Raw genomic sequence first — 27,683 nt, forward strand, 5'->3', positions numbered from 1 at the left:
TGATGCCACCATGACAACTGACTGACTGTTTTGGATTTAATGTTCCTAGGACCTTTCCCAGAGTCTGTCCAAGGCAAGACACACATCCTCGCCGTAACTGATTACTATACGAAGTGGGTTGAGGCCATCCCTCTGCAGAAGAGGGACGCTCTGTGTGTGGCCAAAGGCCTCGCCTCCTTATTCTACAGGTGTGCTCCATTTCTGCTGATTTTTAGTTTGATGTAGGTGATAAGTGGATTGAATGGGAGAGTGCTGATCTAGCAAAACACTCACTATTAAGACAGGTAGGAGAGGGCCAGGATGTTGCAGGATCTTCCCAGGACGTGTGTGTGTGTGTGTGTGTGTGTGTGTGAGAGAGAGAGAGAGAGAGAGAGAGAGAGAGAGAGAGAGAGAGAGAGAAGAATCAGAATCAACCCATTTTCTGCACATGCCTGCTTCAGGCAGGTCAGGGATCCTGTTCTGGGGGTGCCACTTATTTATTATTTGTACAGTTCACACCTTAAAATGCACTGTCCTTTGCCAACTTGCTGCCTTCCAGGTTATTTGGGCTGCAACTCTTATCTTTCTTAGTTGGCATGGTCATGTGATGCCAGGACTGATGGGAATTGTAGTTCAGAACATCTGGAGGGCACCATGCTGCTGGTGGCTGAGATATGCCACAAAAGTCAATCAGAAAGCTTAAAACCAGCATGACAAGATAACCTTTATGATCTGTTCAGTATTGTATTTGTGAATGATTTTTATGTTGGTTATCCTTTTGTTATATTTCCATTCCTTTGTATACAAAAGTAGCATCATAAAGCCTGCTGGATTAGCACAAGAGCAAGGAGTGGGAGCCTGTGACCCTCTAGGTGTTGCTGGACTACAATTCCCATCATCCCTGACCATTGGCCATCCTGGCTGCACTGGCTGATGGAAGTTGTAGTCCAACAACATCTGGAAGACCACAGGTTCCCCATTCCTAGATGAGAGTTTCATGGGAAGCAAATGTTTCAATCCTATTTATAGAAACCCCACCCAAGCCTCTGTACTGTATGCCAGTACAAAACTCTGTGTCTTGTATTACTGTTGCTATTGATGTACTTTGTATGCCTTTTATTCATTAGGTTTGGGGCGTCCAAGAATATTTTCTGCAGCTTGAGCTGGGATTTCTGTGAAGAGGTAGGTCAGATGCCAGCTGGTGTGTTTTGTAAGAGCATGAAGGCCATTCCTGTTTTCAGGAAACCCAGAGTAAAGGAAAAGGTTCAAGGGGATTAAACTCAACCATAAAAAACTATGTAAGAGCAACTGCTCTCTGATGTTTAAATTTATGTTTTTAAATTTTGTATGCTGTTTTATTTTTACTAAGCCGCTTTGAGACATGGGAAAAGCAGGCTGCAATTTTCAAAAATGAATATTTGATATAATAAAGTATTTAACACGCTTTCAAGTTTTTATTTTAAAAAAGCATTGTAGCTGCAAAAATTAAAAAGAAGCATCTTGATGCATCACTAGAATAAACATTCTCGTAACGCAAGGTTTGGTGTTGTTTTTCACTAGAATAAACAGGCATGGAGGACTTTTGGCCACAATGTTTATTTGTCACCACTGCCAGTTTCACTTGTAAATATATTGAAAATAAACACACTGAGCCTCTCAGCCCAGTATAGTAAAACAACCATGGCGTAACACCATGTCACCACTTCAAAACAATTCTCATACTCATAGCAAGGAGAAAGCAAAAAATAGAAGCCTTTACACACCCACCTTCAAAGCTGCAAGAGGACACACTAGAGCAGGGATGGGAAACTTCTGGCTTTCCAGAAGTTTGGGGCTCTAACTACCATCATCTCCAGCCAGCATGGTGAATATTTAAGAATGAGCCATCAGTATATAGAAACTTAAGTTAAACATTTAAGTTAATCTTAAACCCTCCAAATGTCCAGATAGGCATCCACACATGAAATACATTCAGCTGCAGCCAGGACCATGAGGTTCTCCAACCATTCCATGGTGGATGGTGAGCGTTTATCCTTCCAGCTAGACGTATAAGTCCCTTCGCAACCAGAAGGGATGATGGAAGTTAGAGACAAAAATATATGGAGGGCCACAGGTTCCCCACATCTTGACATTTATATAATTATGTATCATACCCCCAACTTGGCTGGTGCTCTCTTTCAGGAAACCAAAATTCACAGTTTATTTAAGGCATTTATATACCATAGAATCATTGGCATTTCTAAGCAATGTCTTTATAATTTCTAAGTGATGAAACTTTTATTAAATTTTATTTGTTTGCAAACCTCAGAGTGAATGCAGAGTTCAAACCTGGGCTAAAATATTTTCTAGGTACAAAAAACTAAAGCAAGCCCTGGACATGTGCACCCAGCTTTAAGTGGTTTTCATTCTGCCTGCAGGTGACCAGAATTTTATCAGAAAGATGGAACATCTCCCAGATTCTGACCCCAGTCAACTGCACAGTCCTGGACAGTCGGACCAATGAGCTTTTGAAATCCTCCCTCTGCAATGTTGTGAACGAGAAACCAAGCGAGTGGGATGAATCTCTTGACCCAATTCTGTTTGATTTCCGTACGTCTGTCAGCTCTGTGACCAAGTACACCCCCTTTTTCCTCCTGTATAACAGATACGTCTGCCTGTCCTCAGAGGTAACTCTCTGTTTGAAAGTAAAATCCAGAAAACTGCTTCAAGAGAGGTTTAACGGGGGGCAGGGGTCATGGAGGGAATCAGCGCTCCTAGATATGGACCCCTTCTTCATCAGATGTGTGAAATGTGTGGAACGGGATTGATTACTTAATTACTATACCACTTAATATATTTAAAAATTCTCTTAAGTGGTGTACAGAAATCCTGAAGCAACAATAGAAAACTTACAAAAGTGAAAGAATGTCTATATTTGTGTTGCTCCGTGTTCAAGGCAGCCTCAGCAACTGGCAATTCTGGGCCAAGTCTGATGCCGCGCACACAGCTACATAAGTACTGATAATCTTATGTAATCTGATGGGCAGTGTCTGCAAAAGCTCCTTTGGCCCAGCTGCGGCCCCATCCATGACACAATTTATTTATCAGTATGTTATTTGTTATTTATTAAATGTATATCCCTCCCTGCCCCCTGAAGGAGCTCAGAGCAGCAAACACAAATGAAGTAACACTTAAAACATCTGAAAACAATTCCAGTACAAATGCAGACTGGGAAAGATCTCCCCTTAAAAGGCTTATTGGAAAGGGAAAGTCTTCAGTAGATGCTGAAAAGGTGATGCCAGGCTAGTACGTAATGGGGGAGAATTCCATGACACTAAAAGCCTGGTTCTTGTATTGTGCAGAACAAACCTCCTGATAAGGTGGAATTTGCAGAGGGCCTCTCTACTGCAGAACGCAGTGGCGTCAGGTGGGTGTAGCACAGCCAAAATGGATTCCTGGGTCAAATGGGGAGGCCAGATTAGGCCCCCACAGGCCAGCAGTTCCCTACCTCTGTGCAGTGAACTTAAGAACGAATCCTGCTGGATCAAGCCAAAGGTTTCTCCAGTCCTACATCCTATCTTGCGCAGTGGCCAGCCAGACTCAACAAATTACATAAGCCATTAAAACTCCAGGTTCGAAGGCAACATGACCCTGGATGCGACTTGCAAGGGATACAGGGAGGAAGAGGGCTGTTTGCCAACCTGTCCTCCTTGTGGACAGCTCCCCCCAGACCAGAGTGGTCCAATGTGCGGCTTGAGGGCTGTGGCCCTCAAGGCCTTTTTTTGGTGGCCCTTGGCAACATTTAACACCCCCAAGCCCTGATGCTGCCTTCCTAAAGCTGGGTAAGCCAGGCGCTGCACTTTGGGAAGAAGGAGTGAGGAACAGCAAACAGTGGGTTTTCCCAGGGAGTACGGTGAGACGAAGAACAACAACCCTTGCCTAGAAATCATGGGACAAAGAAGTGTGGGTGAGCCCTGTGTCTAGAGGAGTCTTTTCAGCCCCTCCTGGAGATGCCAGGGACCTTTTGCAAATGCAGCATGTGCTCTATCATTCAGCACTTAACCAGCTCATTCTGCTGCACCTCTTAAAGCCAGCCTGAGTCTTGCCAACCGATTGTAAAAACAATAAATTAGTGATACAAAGCATTCCAAATATTACAGCTCTTGGCCAAAGGCCACCACAGTCAAATAAAGCAGCAGCAGCAGCAACAGTGGCATCAAATCCTCACTGAAGGCCGGTTGGGGGGGATGTATTAGCAGGGGGCTGTCAGCCAGATGCCACAATGTTGAGTCATTTGCCAACTTGGGTTCCAAATCCCCCCCTGCCCCCCACATCTCACCTTCATTGTTCCTAGGCTGAATGCATCAAGGACTCCTCCAAAGAGCAAGGTGCTAGTCCCTTCCAAACCAGCGTCCTCCCGTCATTTACCGCTGCTGTTCAGGAGCAACAGAATGCAGTGAAAGAGATTGTAAGTGCCTTGGCTGCCAAATATTCACCGCATTTGCATGTAAGAGGGGTGCCTACCATTTTCTAGTCCAAATTCACACTAGGCTAATATCAACAGTGGGTGTGGCCACCACATAGTTTTGCTCACACTTTTGTGCACACACCCACCCACACGTCTTACAAAGCACACAGCCCCTCTCCCTCCTGATCTGTGCAATGATTGTCCCTTCCAACTCTATTATTCTATGACCTGGTGACAGAGGAGGGACAATTTGCATTCCTATCAGGGCACCTTGCTCCAATGTTTACTTTACTTTGCAAAATAAAATAAAATGCCACCAAAATTGGCGAAGGAGGTGACTTAAGGAGGCAGAAAAATTTGCTTGGGGGTGCCTGATCAGATGTGTTTGTCTCCAGCTCCCATCAACCCTAACCATTGGCTGTGTTAGCTGAAGCTGATGGGGGTTGGAGTCCCACAGCACCCAATGTGGCCTGGTGAGATTTTGTTCTGATTCCCACTGCTGGGAATATGAATTTCTATTTCTATTTAAAATACTCCCTTTTAAAATAATTGCAGTCAACATTTTTACATTCCTGCCTACTCTGTTCTCCCATCCACCATCCTGTTCGGCTCTTGGAACTGTCTTACTTATCTGTCCTGCTTAAATCATGAACACTTTTTTCAGTGCACTGTAACAGATAATGGTGGGGAGATCTGGGTTCGAATTTCCCACTCAGCTGAATGGCAGTCCTTCAGCAAGTCCTTATTTCCCAGCCTTGCCTACCTCAAAGGGTTGTTCTGAGGGTAAACTATGTTATTCAGAGATCCATGGAAGAAGTGTGGGATAAATGAATGGGGGGGAGTGAATAAAATGAATTTGAAGCTGCTGTTGCAGGCCCTGAGCCCTCTGGGTAGGGTGGGGTAGTTATCTAAATGAGTACATGAACACTAGGCCCATCCTGTCCTTCGCAGGTTATTGCCAACATGGCTGCCGCATATAAACAGGAACAGAAAAGCATGAAGAGGAAAACAAAAGGTCTCTCGTCTCTCACTTACAAAATGGAGGATAGTGTTTTTGAGACTCATGAAGATCAGGCCCTGAAAAAACTGAAGAAGAACCAATTTGTGTCATTTCAAATTGAGACTGTCTTACCTCCGGAACAGAGTATATCCAGCATGAAGAAAACTGGCTGAATGCTATTGTGTGACTTTAGTTTTTATAGATGTATATACTGATATGCCATGAAATATATGCTTTAATCAAGACTTGGAGTCCAGCAGTTTCTTGAAAATGGCCACTTGAAAATGGTATCAAAGGACACAGTATCTTGAACTGAGCCATCCATGAGCATCTTCTGCACAGCACCTGCATATTCTTGAGTGTTGGAAATTTCACTTCAAATTCCACATCACCTACAAAAACACAGAATTGCCTTGGTCATGCCCCTAATCCCTCAGACCCAGTAGTTCCTTATGTACTAGGTTCCCGATTGTCCCTGGGCAGGCACAGAAATTCAGAAAAATCCAACATCCTGTGAATTTTATTTTCTATTCAGCTTCTAGGTCCAAAGACTGTGAAGATGAACTTTAAAGTCTATCAGCAATCCTTGGTGAAATCTCAGAAACTGGAGGGGTGGGATTTATTTGAGACTATCCTTCAGTGCGGGTGGCGCTGTGGGTTAAACCACAGAGCCTAGGACTTGCCAATCAGAAGGTCGGCGGTTCAAATCCCCGCAACGGGGTGAGCTCCCGTTGCTCAGTCCCTGCTCCTGCCAACCTAGCAGTTCAAAAGCACGAAGTGCAAGTAGATAAATAGGTACCGCTCCAGCGGGAAGGTAAACAGCTTTTCCGTGTGCTGCTCTGGTTCACCAGAAGTGGCTTAGTCATGCTGGCCTCATGACCCGGAAGCTGTACGCCGGCTGCCTCGGCCAGTAAAACGAGAGGAGCGCCGCAACCTCAGAGTCGGTCACGACTGGACCTAGTGGTCAGGGGCCCCTTCACCTTATCCTGCTTGGCTCTTTTTCAGAGGTCAGATGCCTCTGACCACCAGCTGCTGGGGACCTCAAGGGGCTGTTGCGCTCATGCACTGCTTGTGGGTTGCCTGCTTGAGAACAGAATGCAGGGCTAGACGAGCGTTTAGTCTGATCCAAGAGGACTCTTTACGTACTTGATTTGGCACCAGTAAACTGAATCATGCAAATATATGCACACTTAATTTGCATAACATCAGTGTTACATGTTTGTTTGTTTGTCCTATGCTGACCTATACCCATAGATCTCAGGGTGGTTCACAATTTAAAATCACAATATAGAAAATGGAAAACACAAGAAAAATGAAAGCAAAGACATCCCCGTAATTCCTCTTTACACAACACATTTTAAAAGGGCATCAGATGTCAAAGGGCTTGTCCCTGCTTTGCTCCAGTGGGCTCACTCGCTGGATCATCACCTTGTCGTGGTGAGTGGGCTTGCATGTTCCTATGACCCTTGTGAGCGAAGCCATCAGGAGTCTTGTACTCTCAAGGCGGTGAGGTCAAAAGGGAGGAGCTAGACAATTATCTAAGAAGTTCTCAACAGCAGAACAGGCAGAAAATAACAAGTGGTATGTTACAACAGCTGTGAGGGTGGATGAAGGCTGCAGCAGATAAGAATCCATCGGAATAGAGCCTTACTGCAAAGACTGTGTGTTAGTCAGCATGCACTGATCTACACACGTAAAACAAATTCATGCACAGGCATCTTCCAAAAACCCATCCCAAACCCAAACCCAAACAAGTTTCATGGTGATTGACAAATGGTAACGGGCAGTACTGTGAAATCTGGAAGCCCCTAGTCATGAACCGGCACATGGGCAGTGAATACAGATTCAGTCATTCTGACTCAAGGAATGAGGCAGTTGAGTAGCTCGGCAGCTGTATCCATGACTGAGCAGTCCTGTTTAGGATCCACACTCGGCTCACCCCAAATAGGGGGAGGGGCTAGAAAAGGTGCCCTAAACATAGTCTGCCTCCCTTTTTGCCTGACTGGATTACTGGGCTCAATGGGGTCACCACCCAGTGGTCATAAAAGAGAATAGAACTTTAGAACATGGAATATACAGACTGTTGGATAACACAGATAATGAGCATCCCAGATGCAGGACTGACATCATTGCAAGAGAGTTGTGATATTTTAACATTGATATTGCAGTGCTTCAAGAAACTTAAAGAGCAGAAGAGGGACAACTGAAGGAAGGAAAAGGAGGCTAGACATTCTTCTGGATTGTTCTTGGTCTACCTGAACAAGAACATTGAAGACATGGAGTAGGCCTTGCTATCGAAAACAATCTTGTGTCAGAAGTCCCTACCAGCATTAATGAGCGACTTTCAAGCCTTCAAATAAAACTTGCCCAAACCCAACAGGCTTCTATTCTAAGCACTTATGCACCAACACTAGATGTCGATGAAGACATTGAAGAAAAATGGTATTCTCAGCTGGATGCCATCCTATCAGAGACTCCTAAAGAGGATAAAGGATAAAATTATCTGCCTGAGTGATTCTAATGCAAGAGTTGGGTGAGATTTCAATTTGTACCCTGCGACTATTGGGAAAGAAGGAATTGGCAACAGCAACCAGAACAGAATCTTACTTTTTACTATATGTGCAGCGCACAACCTTGTTATTACCAACACACACTTTCAACAACAACAACAATAATACATTTAAAGCATCATGGAGGCACCCTCGGTTGAACCACTGGCACCTCTTAGACTATGTAATTGTCTGAGCAGAAGATCACTGTGATGTGCTCCTTACCAGAGCTATGATGATGACGACTGCGGGACAGATCATCGATTAATACATTCCACAATGGCTATCAAGATTTTACCTAGGAAGGAAACTAAGGCGCAAAATGAACCCTCAAGCCCTTCAAGATCCCATTAAGTGGCACTGCTTCCAAACGACTCTTAAGGACCATCTGCTTTCAGAGTTCCCTGGTAACATTGAGGAACACTGGGCCAACCTTAAAAATTCCATTATTGCAGCCTGTGAACAAACTATTGGATACCAACCCAAAAAACACCAGGACTTGTTTGATGAGAATGACAGTGAGATTGAACACATTATTGACAAGACAAAGGAAGGCCTTTCAGATCTGGAGGTTTTTAAGTAGATGGCCATCTGTCATGGATGCTTTAGCTGAGATTCCTGCATTGCAGGGAGTTGCACGAGATGAGGTCCCTTCCAACTTTACAATTCTAAGATTCTGTGAGATGGAGGCGACTGAAAACAGCTTCAGCGTGGACTTGACCCTGGGGGATCCCTTCTATGAATTGACAAGATCACCAGCTGCAAAGGTGGGAGGAGGCGTGGCCTGATGATGCAGTCCCGGGAATGCCCCGCCCACTTCCGACCTTGTCCTGGAGAGTCTCGGAGCCGCCGCCGCCGGCCGGTCCCGCTGCTTCGCCCGCCGCCTGCGCAGCCAGGATCCTGCGCGCTGCCTTGGTCTGCAGGTAAGAGCCGCGCCTTCCTCTCGCTGCAGGCAGGCAGCCGCGCAGAGGGGGGCCTGTCCTTCCTCCCCCCCCCGCCCCCCCCGGGGGAGGGATGTGGCTCCTTTTCCTCCCGGTCCCGATCTCTCTCCCGATCCCAAAGCCCCGGGGTGGTCCAGCCCTGGAAAGCTGCTTTCCATTTCATGCCACCCTCCCCCCCCCCGACGCAAGTGCAAGGCAGCGCTTAATCCGACGCTGCCTTTGCAACCAGATCCCAGAAGCCGGCCTTTTCCTCCTCCGAGATTCGATTCCGAGCGAAGTCTGAGTAAGCAGAGCCGCAGCTGAGCCCTTCGAGCCGGGGCGAAGAGGACAGCTGGCCCAGGACCAGGCAGGTCCGAGTTCAGGACATGCGGAAAGGTCTGGTGCTGCCTTGTTCCCAGTGATGGAGTTGAGAAATCTCGCAGGGCAAGCAAGACCAGCCATGCCTACTCCGAGGAAAGCCCTATCTGAGTGTGTGTTGCTTCCCTTCCCAAAATGTGGCAAGTCAGCAGCCCGGCTGTGTTGCACGGAGCGGGGGCCCCCGACACTTGCCCTGAAGGCAGCATCCCAGAATATTCCATGGCCTCTTACTCTCCTGGCAGCAACTGACCCAGGCAGAAAAGGGCTTCTCCCAAGGCTTGGTACCGGAGACCCTTAAACAAAATTAACTCACAGACGTCAGGGATTGAACCTGCCACGTATAGCAGACAGTCTCCTATTATGCCATGGCACCTTCCCTTAAATTGTGATTTATATCTGCTTAAATTGAAGCTCTGTGGACATAGTTGTTGTCTCTTTACCTCTCCTGCCTTACATGTTTACTGTAAGGATGAAGACGGGGATACTTTCATACAGACTACAGTAAGCCCACAATTTAGGCGCATTTGACTCATGCACATCCAGCTTTACATGCATGGCAATTTTTTATTTTTTTTAAAGGGGGTGGGGATGTGGGGAAAATGACTTTGGCAATCCCACCTGCCATTGAACCTTGTGGGTTTTGACTATATGTGATTTTGGCTTCAGGTGCAATCCCTGGAACGTAAGTTGCGGACTGTATGTTAGAGGTGAACATTTTGCTGTGTGCAAAGCTGGGGGGAAAACACCATTGATTTAGAGTCCAAAACTGGAACTTCCAGACGCGTGCAGAGCGATTTCACCTTTGCTGCTGGTAAGTCACAGCTGCCTCCAGACATTTGGGAATAGGAAGGGAGCCTCAGATGCCAAAGTGCCTTTCATTTGCAAAATGACTGAGCATTTGCAAAAAGACGCAAGCAAAATGAACTCTGGGGTCCCAGGTTTTAATAATCCTCCAGGGCAACCAACTTCACTGTTGATCAGCTTCTGCCCTCAGGAAGCTCTTGCTAATACTGAGTCTAAATCCCTTTTCTATGTTTTGAATCCATTGGTTGCTGGTCTTGCCCTCTGCAGCACCAGAAACCAAAGTTGCTCCATCACCTATGGGACATCTGTGTGACTGAAGATGACCTCAAGTACCCAGCCCCTTTCAACCTTTTCTCTGCAAGTCATTCACCACCTTTCTCCTCTAGAAAAGTGTTTTCCTTTTTCCATGGAGATGCTTGCTCTGGCTGAGTTTCTCTCATCCTCGGTTACGTTCTGAATCTGTTGCAAAGTGCTTTGGCACCTTGGCTGCCAGGGTGCTGCATAAAGACCACAGGAAACTGCCTTATTAGCAACTCAGGGCAGATTAATTTCCCATCTCCGCCATTTGACTGTCAGCTCCAATGACTCCCTCCCGGCACAGAGAGGGGTCTTCCACAATACCTGCTTATGGATCCTTTTATCTGGAGAAGCCAGGGATCGATCCTGGGAGTTTCTGCGTGAAAGGCAAGATGTTTTACTGAGCTAAGGAGGTCCACCCCTAGCAGACTGTGGATAATACAGATATATTTTCCAAACTGAGCAATGCTACGATAAAAATCAGACAACATTTAATTGCCTGTTAGGAGTATATTAAAAGGAGAACAGCTCTAGCAGATGAGTGTGAAATGGAGCTGGTAGATTTATTGGGCTTCTTTCGGCTTTTCTGCAGGAAGATCGTATTTTAATCTTTTTCCCCTGTAGATTTATCTTAAGTGGGATGACTTGGCAGATTCCTCAGGATATTCAGCTGAGCTGGTCAGTGTTTACTATGCTGTTAACAAGCCTAATTGTTTTGACCAGAAGTTTGGCAAAAACATATTCTAGATCTAGTGAGCCTTTCCACCATAATTTGATGACAAACACCCCCGCCCAAAAAAAATATGTTTGTGTGTGTATAACCAAAGATTGTGGACTTTAAAACAGCTAAACCGTTTCCTGATTTTGAAGCTGCAGTGATGGTAAAACATTGAGTAGATTAATAGTTGTCTGTTATGTAGACATTAACAGCAAAGCAGGTCTGTTTTAGGGTGGGGTGGCACCATACTCATTCTTTTGTGTTTGAATAATTAGGATTTTAGTCTTTTTTTATAAATTGGTGTAATTTTGATTCTAGCATATGTTCCAAGCCCAACTTTGAAATATGAGAGTCAGATTCAGGCCTGGATTATATGATGGCAATAAGGTATCTCTGAGCATATGTAGGGTTCTGCTCTTTACCACTAAGTAACTCATCCTGCCTTCAGACATTTAGGATAAGATGCTGTCAAAGTGGTTATGGTAGGCTTCAAATTCTGAATAATAGAAAATTGCAAAACTGTAAACGTTTTGTGGATTGCACTATTTTTGTAAAATGATGCGTTTCAATAAGCCTTGTTCTTTGGTGTAAAAAAGACTAAGGCCAGCAATAATAATAATAATAATAATAATAATAATAATAATAGATGCCCAAAATATGTGCCGTGTCATAAATAGCAGTACTCAGAGTTGAGACTGCTGTGTACATATGTGAGTGTGTTTTAGAATTCATTTTCCCCCTTTGAAGCATCCCCCCACCTTTCCTCAATTCTCCAGTCCTTGTATCTGACTAAAGAAGTTAAAATATATTGATGAGGATTCTTGATTCTACAACCTGAGCAAAAAAATGGCAACATGACACCTCAAATATGCTGCCTAAAGGGCACCTGATCTGTTACGCTGAGAGAGACAAAGCTCAAGGATGTGATGTTGGTAGGTTTTCTTCATTGCAGCTAAAATAAAAACGAATGTTTTTTGCAGGGGTGGAAGAGAGAAAGGGGCCCAGACATTGCGGAAACTTAATTGAGAGTCAAGAGATGACTAATGGTCAGAGCAGCCTTCCGCAGCCTGGTACTCTCTCCAGGTGTTTTGCACTACAACCCTTCTCAGCCTGAGCCAGTGCAGCTAATCAGGGATGGTGGGAGACGTGGGCCAAAACATCTGGAGGGCACCAGCCAGGCAGGGGAAGGCTGAGTTATAGTGCCAGGCTAATTCAGTCACAGAGCTCACTAGGTAACTCTGAGCTGATCACTTCTTTCAGTCTACTCTCACAGGGGGGGTTGAGGATAAAATTGGAAGGAGGGGATCATGTGTACCTTTGAATTCTGTGAAGGTAGGGTCAGATGCATATGTAAGAAAAATATAACCCCTGCACACAATTATACCTAAGTCGGTTTAAAAAGTTGGGCTGTTACCCAAGTAACGACCCAAGCTTTCTCAGTCAATTATGTGCGTGCTAGGACTGTGTACAGACACCCACTCCAATCTGCCCTCTGGTGGATGTGGTCCCTAGATCAGAACAAATTGCCCTGTTCTGTCCCAGGGGCCACCCACCCCATATCTCTTCCCAGGGTGGGGGCAGGTGATGCGGCCAACATCACACGGGATGGGATCCTTCTGCTCACTAGCTGGTAAGCAAGAAGAGTCCAATGCAGAAAAGCTGCTTGCAAAGCAGCCCCTGCACCCCACAGGACTGATCTCTCTGCTCAAAAGCTGTTGCATGGAGACATTAGTCCTGGGGGATGTCAGGCAGGAAGGTGAACCACGGCGCTGGGCCTACCTTCTCCTTGGAAGATGCAGTGACCGGTCAGGTAGGTCTCGGCCTTTCTGCGTGATTTTCCCACACTGCCCCTCTGTCCTGCCTGATGCCCTGGCTGCCACAAGTTGCTCTGGCTCATCCAACCAGTGATCTGTGTCTGTGCCTGCTCGAATTGCCTGAGACCTTCCAAACAGGCCCTATTCGACTCAGGCCTTGGTCAGATCTGATCCACAGCCCTAGTGTGTGCTAGATCAATTGCTTAAATTTGCATATGGGTGAAAACAACCGGTCTGAAGTGAGAATCTTGCTCCTCCTCACTCTGTTTTTGGATGATCTGTGCAAGTGGCATCTTAGAAGAGGCATCTGTTCCAAAGTGTGGGAGAAAAGAGGAAAGATCTTCTATGTGCAGCTTTTAAACTGCTTACACTGTATTAATAAGAGTTTTTTAACTAGTTAAACATTGCAGCCCTATAGATAAGGAGTTGGTCAACTAGAAAACGCTACAGTTTCATCTCTAATGTGAAGCTGGAAGGAAAGTGATTTGTGCATTTGAATCATTCTCTTTTCATGTGGGACAGCAACAGGCAGCAATCCCTGTGGCCTGGCTGCACCCTAGAACATTTTTTAATTTATTGAATTCCTTTGTAATTCACCTTTTCTCCAAGAAGCCTGGGTTGTGTGTGTCTAGAGCAGTGGTTCTCAAAGAGTGTGGTGTGTCACACTGTTGTGGCAGGAGAGGGTGGCAAGTGTGGTGGGAATATCAATTAAACAATCAAATAAACATTTAAACATTACAATATAGAATAGCATAGTATTTTTTAAAAAATTAAGCAGAATATGGATAGATATCTTTTCAAAATGAGAGCAAAAGCATCAAGTGATGCTGAGGAAAATCCTAGTTGTGATCCATAATCGCTCTCTGCATATGTGCCCAGAAACAGAGTGCTGGAGAATAACATTGGCTGTTCTTCTAGAGTTCTCAATGACATATTGTTGTGAACTAGGATTTCCAACTCTGACAAATAGGAAAGAACAGAAAAGAGAGAGACTTCTTGGTGTTGATGATGGGATGAGAGTTTCTTTGCCTCAAATTAGACCATATATATATACAGTATGAGAGAGCTTACATGGCAAAAGCAAGTTCACACCTTTCATTATGTTTGTATACATAAGGTACATAGGTAAGAGGCTTGTTTATAATTGTATTTTGGGAATGATTCATGTTCTAATATAGCTACATTGTTCTATACTTTCTAAATACCCCATGATCATATTATAAAGTTGATGTGTTCCACGTTATAAATTGAGCGCTTTTTGTTTTCCAAAGTATTTCTTATCAATAAAAAATTGGTGCGGCGTGAGCTAATAGGTTGGGCTGTGAAACGGTGCCTGGGCTAAGTCACCCAGAGATCCTGGATCTCCCCAGTCCTAGTCCAGCCCCCTAACCCAGAAATGGGGAGCCTATACCCTTCCAGATGTTGTTGAGCAACAACTTCCATCACACCTGATCACTGGCCACACTGGCTGGGACTGATGGGAGTTGGAGTCTAACAACATTCAGAGGGCCATCCTTGTTATGACCACTACAGCGGCGTATCCCAGAATCCGGTGTGATGACACATATGGAGAGATTCTTCAACATGCTGGTCTTAAGTAGGAAGGAGTCCTTGAAGGTCGGATGCTTGAGAGGGAAAGAATCTTGCATTCATGTGTGCATTTTACCAGCAGGGGACACTGTTACATGCAGAAAATCCTCTGCCCGCCTCCCTTTAGCACATCTGTGCTAAAACATTGTGATTTACTGCGGTTCTGAAGGGAAGATATGGAGGAGTCCCATATGACCAGAGATTATGCCACTGTGCATTGGGTGAGGTAGAATCCACAGAGCACATTTTACTGAGCTGTCCCTTCTACAACGATTTAAGACAGTACCTTATAACTCCATACTTACCCCAGCTCAGTTCCCAACAAAGAGGAAAGCAGACAGCATATCTGCTAAATAAGTCTTCTGGGAAAACAACTTTCTCAGTGGCTAAATTCCTTTTCCTGGCACTCAAGTGTCGGAAATGTATAACTGAATGCTTTGATGTGGGTTATCTGTGAGAGGTCTAGTACTGTGGCCCTACCTTATTTATGTACCCCTATGATGTTATAGTTTATAATTATTGTGTAATGTTTTATTTCTGACTATCGGTCGAATAAAGGAAATTGATTGATTGACATTGTGATTTAGGTAGAAGGAGGGTGTGTAGTGGCTGTTGTCACTGCCTTTGGAGACAAAAATGTCTAATTCAAAGGAGCTTAAGGAGGGTTTTTTTGGGGGGGGGAGTAGCATATTTTTTGCAGCCTTTAAAAAGGATGTTTAGCCCACTTCATCAAATGCCGCAAACACCAGGTGTATTACTGTTAGTATTATTGTTAGCCTCTTGGGCTTGCCGATCAGAAGGTCAGCAGTTCGAATTCGTGCAACGAGGTGAGCTCCTGTTACTCTGCCTCAGCTTCTGACAACCTAGCAGTTCGAAAGCACACTAGTGCAAGTAGATAAATAGGTACCGCTGTGGCAGGAAGGTAAATGGTGTTTCTGTGCGTTCTGGCTTCCATCACTGTGTTCCGTTGTGCCAGAAGTGGTTTAGTCCTGCTGGCCACATGACCTGGAAAGCTGTCTGTGGAAAAATGCCGGCTCCCTCGGCCTGAAAGCGAGATGAGTGCCACACCCCATAGTCAGGTTTGACTGGACTTAACCATCCAGGGGTCTTTTACCTTTACCTTACCTATTGTTGTATACATGTATGTGGGTTTAGAGGAGGAGGGAGTGTAAAACAGGGAGACTCAGTGAGCATGAATGAAAGAGAGAGGTGCAGTCTGACATTTCTGCTCTTATGATGCAGACTATACCTCTTTGTGGTCTTTTGGCCCCCTCCATACATAAAATCACATAATCCTTAAAAACACATAGCCAATGACTAAAGAACAGCCGCTAATACGGCTGAAGAATATACGTCTTATCCAGCTGCCTAAAACTATAAAGAGATGGGGCCAGGGGGATTCCACAGAAAAGGACCTTTTCTGCCCTCCCCCACCATATACTTTGTATACTTCTAAATACTTTGTTAAAACCACTTAGAAGCCTATTTGGGCATTCAGCAGCATGCAAATAAATATATAACTTAAATGCCTCTACCAGCTGAAGCGAACCTTTCATTAATCTGACAGAAGCATCCCGCTGTTTGTCCGCAAAAGCCCCTGCTGCCAATTCAAAAATGGCCTTTGCTGCAGCAGATTAGCACAGCTGCTCCCCCAGGAGTTATTTCAGCTGCCCACCGCCTCTCTCTCTCCTGTTCTCCTTCCTTCCATGCTGGAGTTTGGTTTCTAGTCTCTCTTATATTAGTGATGAGGAGCCTGCGGCCGTCCAGCAGGGCCAATGGGCATTGTGAGTCCCAACAAGATCTGGAGGACCACAGGTTCCCCATCGCTGTTGTATCGATGGGGACCCCAGTTTCAGGACAGGTGTTGCCACATTTCCCAGCAGAATGGCTCCCCATTTTGTTTAGTTTTAAAAACTGCTCAGGAAGGAACCAACCCTCTTCCCCTGTTCTGTCTCCATGGCAACAGTCGGGAGGCCTGTAAGGGGGAAAGGTCTGTTATCCTGAGTTCTCTTCTCTTCAGTGTTTAAAAGTTTTAGGGTTTCTTGTGAGTAGATGGTAATGGCAGGACTTGGTTGCCAGGTGGCATTTAAGCACATTTTGGCATTAAAAGTCTACCCAACTAGCACCCCCGAAAGATGAGGGGAGCATCAGGTAACCTGGGTGAAGTGTTGTTTGTTTGTTTCCATTTAAAAAATTGAAAATGTTGCCACCTAGCATTGATAAGAGAAGTTATTCACAGCTGGTCTTTTACTGGCAGGTGGGGGGCAACGACAGGGCCAGTCAGGGATGGTTCCCTGTTGATTTTTGCTAAAGGTAGGAGCCCCTTGTCCAAATCTCACCTGGCCAGAGTTGCCGCTTGCTTCTCTTCCACCGCTGGGGAAACGGCACCTGTGCCAGCCAAACTTAACAGAGCAGGATATTTTAGTAGGGTGGTGATGGCTGGGATATTGAGTTATGCGGAGTCTGCAGTCCTTTTGAAGAAATGCTTATATGACTTTAAAAACGCTAACTACCCCAGAGAGGAACTGTACAATTCCACATGTGCTAATACACAAGTTATTGTGGACTGGAATGCTTTATCTGCTACAGAAATAATTGTTATTGGCAAAAAAGGGGGGAATAGTGCTATTTATTATCTTTAACCCTTTTTAAAAAAGTCTGTACCCTTTCACTTATTAACACAGCCTGCTAACCATGAATTTATGCATCCCTGAAGGATTTTGAGGCAGCTGTGCTTGGACAGGATAGTGAATCATGGGGAATGGGACACAGAGGGTGTTATTTTTGTGATTCGACAACATTTACCTTGGTAAGTCTCTGTTTAATGAAGAAGCACATAAACTACTTTAGGAAAACCAACAAATTTTTATTTTACCTTTGAAAATGTCAGCCAATGCTAAATAATAATAATATATAATATTAATATATAGTATAACTGGAAGTACTTGGCAACCATTTAAAATGATTTTTATGTAATTTTACACATTCACTTACCAAGCAAAACTAAATTATATTAATTTAACCAAAATATATTTCTAATTCCCAAGTCACGTAACAACTTTTTAGAAGCCCTCATTTTTGGAATTTGAAAGTTGAAAAATTCAATATATCTTACTGTGACAGAACCTCTGCACACAGCCTGAACCCAAGCACAACCTCCACTTCAGAGGATTGCAGAGATTGGTTTTCTGAGCCTCCCTTTTCTGGGAAGCCACTTCACTCTACCAGCAACTTGTGGAAAATGTGGACCTCTGTTCTATCTGCTGTGTGTGTGTTGTGGGAAGAAACACAAAGCTCTTTTTCAGCCATGGAGTGGAATCCAAAGCATGTTTACTCAGATACAACTCCTGTTGAGTCGATAAACTCACAGTGCAGTCCTAACCATGTCTCCTCAGAAATAAGGCCTATTGAATTCAAATAGGTTGTAAACATTTCCTAATCCACCACATTGCCATAAAGCGGTATTTTCCCACAGTGGCTGGAGAGGGTGATACAGCCTGAAGTTCCCCTGTGCCACCTTCCATTATACCAGCATGTTGTTTTCTCTCTTCCAGAAAGGGCTGGTCCAACATGTTTGCTTTGACCCTCGACTAGGAGGCTTTCTGTTCCTCCTTCCCCTTCCGGGTCTCCAGCTGTTTCTCTGCCTCTACCTCACGCCAGGACCATCCAAATCATGCATGCCTGGAAAGCCGTGGTCGGCACTCTGGCCTTCACAGGCCTGGATGTGACAGTGACCACCTTGCTGTACAAACACAGCCGCAGTGGTGGCAGCTTCCTTCAGGATCTGAAGCACTTCAACATATTCGACTCCATGCTGGACATCTGGGGGGCCTGCCTGTACCGGAGTTGTGTGCTTTTGGGTGCTGCCATTGGGGTTGCGAGAAACACTAACTATGGTCCCAAGCGCTTGAAAGGATCCCGAATCTTTATCATACTTGTCTGCCTTGCGGTGGGGATTTACGCCCTGGTCAAGCTGCTGCTCTACTCGGAGGTGAGGAAGACCATCAAAGACCCCTGGTTTTGGGGTTTGTTTGCCTGGACATACGTGTCCCTGGCGGCCACCTTCTCCTTGTGGCAGCTGCTTTCTTCGGTGAGACCTGCCAGGGAGACTCTGGGAGTAAATTCCGAATCTAGGACTGAAGCAGAAGAAATTGGGGATCCAAGTTTGCCTGATGCCCAGGAGAAGAAAGAGGAGGCATCAGCAGCCACCATTTGTAAGCTGTTGTCTTACACCAAACCAGATGTTCACTTCCTTGTAGTGGCCTTTTTCTTCCTCTTAGTGGCTGCTTTAGGTGAGTACATCCATTGGTGAGACTATAGGAAGCTGCCTTATACTGAATTGGACCATTGGACCATCTACTTCATTGTTGTCTACACCAGGGGCTCATTCAGACTTCCACTTGTCCTGCCATTTTCTCCTCAGGAAACCCAATCATTACTGCTGAATTCTTGCAAATGCCAATCAGGTTTTCCATGGATTGATGTTTACTCCGATACAACCTGTTTGCTAAAGAGTGGGTTTTCCCAGAAAAAGTGGCAGGGCAAACAGAAGACTGCTTGGGCCCTTGTCTAGCAAGCGCAGGACAAGCAGAAAACCTCTCAGCTCTTTGCTTTCTAGGCATGGGATGAGCAGAAGTGTGGATGAGCCCCAGGCGTGGGGAGCCTGAGGGCAGCATTCCCTCAGGGTCAGACTTGCAGAGGCAGCAGACAGACTGCTAACTTTGTATAGTTCAGCCACACAAAAGTGAGAGATTTTGGTGCATACATTTTTCCAGTCCAGCAAGCGAGAGGCACTTTTGCAGTTCAAGGATAAATCCTGGCCAGGGAAAACAACCAGAGGAGGGAGTGTGGCCTGGGAGGAGTCCAAGGGCCAAATAGAGAGGTCTGGACTGGCAGAAGTTCTCCAGTGTTACTGACAGGGGACACGGCCATCCCTGCCTAGAGGTGACGGAGATGGAACCAGAGACCACCTGCATGGCAAGTGGTTTCTCTGTCACTGAGTTGTGGCCCTTCCCCTAATAATGCTTTCCAGTTGTATATACACTGCAGGCAGGTGCTTTGTTACTGTGTTTATATCCCTCTCCTCCAACGAGCTCAAGAGCCCGTGCATAGCTGTTCCCGTTTTTATCCTCCCAAGCCACACTGTGATGATAAGGTTGGGCTGAGAGACTGTGACAGGCCCATGGTCACCCAGTGAGTTTCATGTCTGCGTTGAGGTCTGAACGCTTCTCTCCCAGGTCCCTTGTCCAATGCTCTTGGCCACAACATCACACTGACAGATGCAAGTGAATGTCAGGGGTGTGGCAGCTCAGACCCAAAGCCCTTAGAGCTTTGCCCATCCTGTGTCCCTCTTGCAGGCCACGTCCCTCACTGGCCTCATTATCGCATCCTCCTCAAGTGTTACTTTGTGGCTAGAAGGCACCTTTGAACAACAATAATGCAATTTGCTTGCCTGGACAATGGTTTGTGTGCTCGTAAATCTCTGCTTTTTGTACAGTTGGAATTTTATATTTATATTCAAAGTTTAATCGTTATGTGTATACTGTTTAATTGTAAGCAACAGCCCTAAGCTGTTTACAAAGAGCATAAAATATACCTTAAAATAATCAATAAAAATCAAAGGGTGGGATTCACTGAAGCCTGTTAGCGGAAGCACTGCTTCCACCTCTTCTCCCCCAGCACACTCTCTGTGCCCCCAAATTTGACTTTGGGGGGTTGGGAGGACCCCAAAAACAGCATGCAGGAGGAGGAGGGGGGTTGCTCCGTCTTGCAAAGTGAAATGCTTGCCCTGATGGAATCACCTTAGCATAACACTGAATTCTTCCCCAAGTTAAAGCATTTAAAAAAAATATTAGCCTGCTATACAGAGGTAAGATTCACATGTACCGCCCTTCCCACTTTTACCTTTGGTCGGACGCATCACGAGTATGCAGCCCCTGGGACGTTGCCCCTTGGGCCCCTGCTGCCCTTTCTTTTCAGGGCTTGGGAAGACAGAAGGGGCCGAATGTGTTTGAAGAAAACAACAGGGATTCTTGTCTTTACATCCTTCTTGGGTTTTTGCCTTTAATCTGCCTTGTCATCCCCTCCAACAGGAGAGACATTCCTTCCGTACTACACAGGTCGGGCCATTGATGGAATAGTAATCCAGAAGAGTATGGAGCAGTTTTCCACAGCGGTGGTCATCATGGCCCTTCTGGCCATAGGAAGGTAGCCTTACTTGAGTAGTTGGACCAAACTGGAATAATTGACCCACCGGCGGGCTGGAAAATCTTGTCATTTTGCATAATATGACGTGGTGGGGTTATCTTCCATATAGTTGGGGACTGAGTATAGGAATCCATTCCCTGCTTCTTCTTTTAACTTGCAGTGAGGGTCCTATTCAGTTTAGTCCCAGAATTCTTTTTCTTAGAAAGGAAATTGCTTTCTTAGCTGTGGAGCAGGGGTAGCCATTGTGGTGCCCTGCAGATGTTGTTGGGCTGCAGCTTCCACCAACCCCAGCGGCAATGGCCAGCGGCCAGGGATGATGGAGGAAGTGACCCAATGGCATGTGAGAGCATCACATTGACTACCTTTGGTGTAGAGACTGAGGCACCCTGGGAAGATGTTCACATAAGCCAACAGCTCAGGAGGCACTGATTTGCGTACTTTTAAAAATAAGGGTCCATATTCTACTTCCCTTTTCATTTTAACTCCTCTCACACACTCTGGATAGGAATCACATGTTGCATGCATGTCTCTCAATGACTTTTTTGCTGCCCATGGCAGCCATTTTGTGATCACACCCACAAAACTTTTAACAGTATACGAGTACTGGCACTTCATTTTTTAAAAACTAAAATAACTCTACTCTACTGACCAGACTGGCTGGGGCTGAAGTCCAACAACATCTGTAAGGACACAGCTGACCTTTTGCTTCACAACTTGAAAACACCTTCCACCCTCCCAAGCAGTGAAAGCTTTCATAAAGAAACATCCACCATCTCTTGACCAAAATTTCATAGGGATTCCAGAAGGCTGAGGAAGCGGCTTCTAGGCCAGATCTAGACTGCTGGCTCACTCCAGATACTGAGCAAGCGCAGTAAAATGTGAAACTCTTGGGGTGGTCGTCAGAGCCTCTGAAGCACTTGGAGCTCCTGTGTCCCATGACAAGGGTGGCCAATGTGCTGCTCTCCAGATGTCGCTGGACCACAGCTGCCATCAATCCCAGGTCAGGGCTGATGGGAGTTGGAGCCAGCAACATCTGGAGGGCACCACATGCGCTGGGCCTGTCCCCAGGTTCTGCCTTGGCTTCTTCCTCTTGCATGGTAGGACTGGGCTGAGGTGTCGGTGTGTCGGTGTCTGTCTGTCCTATAACGTCTCTTATCTGCAATCAGTTCATTTGCCGCAGGTATCCGGGGCGGAGTCTTCACCCTCGTGTTCGCTAGGCTGAACATTCGGCTACGCAACAGCCTGTTCCGGTCGCTGGTCTCACAGGAAATGAGTTTCTTTGATGAAAACCTGACTGGTGGGTTTCTTTTATCTGTGCTGTGAGATCTTTTCATGTCAGGAAATGGAGACGCATAGAATTACACAACAGGGAATATCTCCAGTATAACTATCGGGGTGGGGAAGGCTTTAAACTGGGGGTCTGAAGCATGACCTCCCCCGTATCAGCTGTGATGGAGATGGATTGAGGATTAAATCTGTAAATTTAAATTTAAACCTCCCGTCCCATGTATGTGGGAGAAATATGAGAGTAAACAGGCTATGAAAACCACTTATGCACTTTTGCAGCTGATTGGAAGCTAGGAATTAGGCAATTACACATTTTATCCCTGTTTATTTGTGGTCTGCTGACCTCTCCTCTCCTTGTCCTCATTGCTGAGAATGAAAACACATATTTTAGTAAAAACAAAAAGGTTTACTTACATTTCAATGCAAGCAGGAAATACATCACAGTAGTATGCAGGTAAAAACACTTCTTAGTTACAAAATACAAAATTACTTTTCTAAATGGAGTCTGGGTTCTGAGCAGAGTCAAGGCAGGTACGTCTGTTCATATTGCTGGCTTGAAAGAAAGAGAGAGAGAGCGTGCACTCAGGCAAAAAAGACGTACAAAATATCTCCTTTGTTAGAAATTCCCACAAAAACATTAAGGAAGTGATCTCATGCAGTCTTTTCTATATTGATTCAATAACTCTATGACCGTCAGCCCCTCATGTGCCTGTCTGGTAATCATGCATTTGTGGTTTTTTTACTGGTAATCCCACATGTTTATAGGCATTATGCTCAGATGATCAAGCCTCCACTCCATATGGCCTCACTGAAGAGATTTTGACTGTGATAGCTGTGACTTAAGGGGAAGCGAGGCCTTTGTTTTGGAGTGACCAGAAACCAACGCCTTCTCACTCTGAACCTCTTTTAAGGCAACAGCCCAATCCAGCATGGCCAATGGTTAGGAATTATGGGAAATGTAGTTCAGCAACACCTGGAGGGCCACAGGCTCCACACCTTTCCCCTTTTACTTCAGCAGGCACTGGTTGAATTTAATATGCTTTGGCATCTTTTAAAAATAATGTTTTTCTCTTTTGTACTACAATTGTTTTTAAGTATTCCCCCCCCCACACACACACTTTGAACACCAGAAAAACAAATTATAAGTATTTTATATAATCCACAAGGAAACAGCAATATTGATTGCTTTTCAGTTCCACTTAATTGTGTCCAGGACAGACATTTAGTACTTGCAGCGACTCATTATTCCCATTTTACAGCCATCATTTTATTTGTATGCCCCCTTTCCATAGTTCAAACCATGCTCAGACTTACAACATGAAGAAAATGACATATTTACAAACATCAAATGTACTGGTAGTCATAATAAATAAATTAAACATCAAAAAGCACACAACCAAACTGAACAATTTCCACAGGAATCATCATAATAAGATCTAAAAGAAAGATACAAAAATTAATATTAGCAATGGCAACAAGACCTAAACAATACTCCCAGCCCAAGAGTCTGTTTGGTGGCTCTGAGAATAGCACATCCTGTCGATGTGAGTTCCACAGATCTATACAATAGCAGTGCAAACTTTTGTTTCATTCTCATCCTTGCAGAAAGGTGCTTTTATGGGGTGATCTGTGGCTTAAGGAAGCTTCCCAGGCTGTTGAGTAGAATTATAGAGTTGGAGGAGACCCTGAGGGTCATCTAGTCCAGCAACCTGCAGTGCAGGAATCCTGCCCACAGCAGTCCCTAGATGGGCTCAAACCACCAACCTTCTGGTTAAGACACTGACTCATTGCATCACTGTTTCTCAATCAACCCCTTAGAGGAGGAACCTCAGCCCCAGGGCCAAATCCAGCCCTCCAAGCCTCTACTCCCCTCCCAGACCCTGCTTTGTAATCTGAGTGTTTTGTCTGGCTGGGATCTAACATTGAACTCTGAAAATGCTTCTTGCTTGCCTCCATGAAATTGATGTGTGCATTCGAAGGTAAAGTTTACATTCAGGAAAAAAGTTCCTTTTTCAGAGCTCCAGGAACAAGGAAAAAGGGAGGGTATCTATTTTTATGTACACATGTATTCCTAGCTCTCCTACTCTACTCCTAACAGCCTAACAGCAGCACTAAATAGAACAGTTGGCCTCACTCTAAAAGTTACGAAGGTGCAAGTGACCACGGGACTGAGGCTGATAGGAATGTGCTCAAAGACCCATGGCCCAAGTGCTCAAGAATTTGAAATGCGTATTACAGTCATACCTTGGGTTGAATGTGCTTCAGGTTGAGCGCTTTCGGGTTGCGCTCCACGGCAACACGGAAGTAACGGAGCGCGTTACTTCCGGGTTTCGCCACTTGTGCATGCGCAGGCGCTCAAAATGACGTCACACGCAGAAGCGGCAAAATGCGACCCGCAGACGTGCCGTCGCGTCTTACATTCCATTCAGGATGTGAACGGGGCTCCGGAACGGGTCCCGTTCGCATCCCGAGGTACCACTGTATTCTGAATGTTTTTCCAAGAACCATAAGCCCCCTCACTGCCTTGAGAAGCTCATGATCTAAATCAAGGTGGTCCAACACGAGGCCTGACCCTGAGGCCTTTTCAGAAGTCCTTGGCAACATTTGATGCCCACCCCGGCCCTTGCACTGCCTTTCCAAAACCAGATAAGGAAGCTCTGGGCTTTGGGAAGGCGTGAGGGCTGTGACAGGTCCTAGAGTTCTCTTTCCTCCTTCCCAAAGCCTAGTTAGCGTTTGAGATGGAGAGCTCCCAGACCCTGCCAGAGCCCTGTGCCTCCTTTCCCAAGCATACACCCTGCTTAGCCAGCTTGGGAAGGCAATGTGAGGGCTGGTGGGGGTGTCAATTGTTGGGCTCGCTTCCCCCTCCCAGCACTCAGGCAAGGCCCACGGATTCCGAGTTGAGGCACTCTTGTGGCCTACTTGGTATGAGAAGCTGGGCCGCCCTGATGACGGTGTGAGAGAACAATGAAGAGCAGGAAGGAGTGGGGTGTGCGTTGCTAATGGCCCTGGCATGTGGAAATGCAGGTACACATGGCTAGGTTCCATTCTGGCTGTGGGTGAGGCCCAAGGGCTTCATGGCAGAGCTGAGCTTCAAGTAGGATTTGATGGATGAAAGAAACATGACACCACATGTAGGGATTGGGGATAAGGCAGGTGGTAGCAAGCCGGGTGAGCAGAGCCACTTAAGGAAGCCTGGAGAGCCCACTATGTCTTTTTTCTGCTGCTGGCATCATGCTCTGCCATATCCAGGGCTTTTTTTTCTGGGGGTACACATACCCCTAAACATTTTGTGAATCTTTGTACTTTTGTCCATTTACTGTATTTATTTTTCCTGATTTGAACTATAAAATGGTGGTTTTCTTGAGTCACAATAAGACTACCCCTAAACATTTTGGGACGCGGGTGGCGCTGCGGGTAAAAGCCTCAGCGCCTAGGACTTGCCGATCGAAAGGTCGGCGGTTCGAATCCCCGCGGCAGGGTGTGCTCCCGTCGTTCGGTCCCAGCGCCTGCCAACCTAGCAGTTCGAAAGCACCCCCGGGTGCAAGTAGATAAATAGGGACCGCTTACTGGCGGGAAGGTAAACGGCGTTTCCGTGTGCTGCTCTGGTGCCGGTTCGCCAGAGCAGCTTCGTCACGCTGGCCACGTGACCCGGAAGTGTCTTCGGACAGCGCTGGCTCCCGGCCTCTAGAGTGAGATGAGCGCACAACCCTAGAGTCTCTCAAGACTGGCCCGTACGGGCAGGGGTACCTTTACCTTTTTACTTAAACATTTTTTAAGAAAAAAACCACTGGCCATATCAATGATCCAGCCAACTGCATCTCACAAGATTATAGCAGTCTGTAGAGGTACTCCAGTTGTGGTGGAGCACTTCCTTTGCATGCAAAAGGCTGCAGGTGGAATCCCCAGCGACTCCAGGTTAGGGCTGGAAAGGCTCCCTGTCTGAAACCCTGGAGAGCCACTGCCAGTCTGTGTTGACAATATAGAGCTAAGCAAACTGATGATCCTGCTTAGTATAAGAGCTTCATACGTTCCTTGAAGCAATCAGAACATTGGCCTCTGGATGTAAATGCTCAAGGTGCAAATATGGGTTTGGAACAAACTCTTCTTTGCAATTTTGTCTTGGATCTAGCCACCCCCTCCTGCACACCATTCTGTGTCAAAAACTACTTTTGGATCTCCTCTTGGTTTAAAAGTGATTTGCCTCATGACATAGAGGGGAGGTCACTGTTAAAGAAACACACCACTTGCATAGATGCAACTAGCTGCACAGTTTTTTGGATCCTGGCCCAAAGGGTTTTTGAGTTAAGGATGTGTTTCAGACTCTCTGTGGTCTGCCCTCTGTGTTGAGGGTTCTGGCAGCAAGCTTTTCTCTGACCAGAAGGCACCACAATATCCTTGGCTCCTTGCCTTCCGGAGGAGAGAGAGAGAGAGAGAGAGAGAGAGAGAGAGAGAGAGAGAGAGAGCGAGAGAGCGCACTTGCTGAATTTCTCAGATCTGCAGTAGGAAGCAAATGATGAACTGGGGCTCAGTTAAAGGGCACAGAGGCCCTGTGTGTTATCATATTCATAGCCCCTCTGCAAGTCAAAGAACCATTTAGGGTTTATTGTAGTCTTTGGTTGTACTTCTGTGTTGCAGATGCAGACAAATGATTAGTACTTTCCAGTGAATCAGGCTATATTGAGAAACTGCACAATCACACACCTAGAATTATGCACTATGTCCCTTCCTCTTCGGTAGACACTCACCTCTCAACGGTGTAGGTTTCCTTCTTGGGAGTGGAGGTGGCCAGAACCTGACTGGAGCACCTGAGTGCAGATAGTCAGTCACATCCCCATTTGGATGATCCTTTTCTTTAAGTAAAGTAGGGATACCCAGCCATTTTGGGGTCCAAGAGCCACATTCATAACTGTCCCACCTCCTGGGGGCCACATGCTAGACCCACACTCACACGTGTGAGCGCACACCCACCCACCCACACTCTTTTACAGTATACTCACATGTACAGGACACACATGCAGGGTGTGAATGGAACAATTTGCATCCCCGCTGGGGAGCTGGGCTGGGCTGAGAGGTTTAAAACTTTCTGTGTACCTCAGTGTCATACTGATTACAGTGGTACTTCGGGTTACATACGCTTCAGGTTACATACGCTTCAGGTTACAGACTCCGCTAACCCAGAAATATTACCTCAGGTTAAGAACTTTGCTTCAGGATGAGAACAGAAATCGTGCTCCGGCGGAGCAGCGGCAGCAGGAGGCCCCATTAGCTAAAGTGGTGCTTCAGGTTAAGAACAGACCTCCGGAACGAATTAAGTACTTAACCCGAGGTACCACTGTATTATTTTTCCTTTTTGCTGCTGCCAAAATCAGTGTGAGAGCCAGAAAAAATTCCTTGAGGGGCCAGATCAGTCAGCCTTGGTGCAAACGGTTTGGAGTGGGAGAAGCCATTGGGTTTATTTTGTGATAAACCCCTAACTTGTAACTCTTGGTAGATTGCCTAAGAAGTGGTCCTATCTAGCTAGACCACTGGCCCACTAGCTCAGTAATCTCACACTGACTGGCAGCAGCTCTTCAGTCTGTGCCTGGGGATGTCAGGGACTGAACTTGGGTCCTTCTGCATGCAAAGCAGATCCTCTAGCACTGAACTACGGCCCCTTCCTCTGTGTCCTTCCTGTGTGGCAATTTGTGGTTGTT

The 27,683-nt window shown here is 45.9% G+C and overlaps 2 protein-coding genes across 9 annotated transcripts in view; one reads left to right on the plus strand and one right to left on the minus strand.

Annotated features, from left to right (window-relative positions):
- HIP1R (huntingtin interacting protein 1 related) overlaps nucleotides 1-27,683 on the minus strand; it is a 297,989-nt gene that overhangs the window by 145,405 nt on the left and 124,901 nt on the right. The window lies entirely within an intron of this gene.
- ABCB9 (ATP binding cassette subfamily B member 9) overlaps nucleotides 7,995-27,683 on the plus strand; it is a 34,584-nt gene continuing 14,895 nt past the window's right edge. Inside the window, exons 1-6 of one of the 7 annotated variants that reach the window (XM_053368318.1) lie at nucleotides 7,995-8,898; nucleotides 9,146-9,384; nucleotides 9,940-10,084; nucleotides 18,051-18,788; nucleotides 20,589-20,703; nucleotides 21,870-22,000. In XM_053368318.1, the coding sequence (XP_053224293.1) occupies nucleotides 18,170-18,788; nucleotides 20,589-20,703; nucleotides 21,870-22,000 (865 nt within the window). In that variant the 5' untranslated portion in view covers nucleotides 7,995-8,898; nucleotides 9,146-9,384; nucleotides 9,940-10,084; nucleotides 18,051-18,169. Of the gene's footprint in view, nucleotides 8,899-9,145; nucleotides 9,385-9,939; nucleotides 10,085-16,017; nucleotides 16,648-17,180; nucleotides 17,306-18,050; nucleotides 18,789-20,588; nucleotides 20,704-21,869; nucleotides 22,001-27,683 lie in introns of those variants that run through there. The other 6 variants (XM_053368317.1, XM_053368316.1, XM_053368320.1 and 3 more) reach the window with 6 other exon arrangements.

The sequence above is a fragment of the Podarcis raffonei genome, chromosome 16 (genome assembly GCF_027172205.1).
Source record: "Podarcis raffonei isolate rPodRaf1 chromosome 16, rPodRaf1.pri, whole genome shotgun sequence".
In the NCBI taxonomy this organism is placed as follows: domain Eukaryota; kingdom Metazoa; phylum Chordata; class Lepidosauria; order Squamata; family Lacertidae; genus Podarcis; species Podarcis raffonei.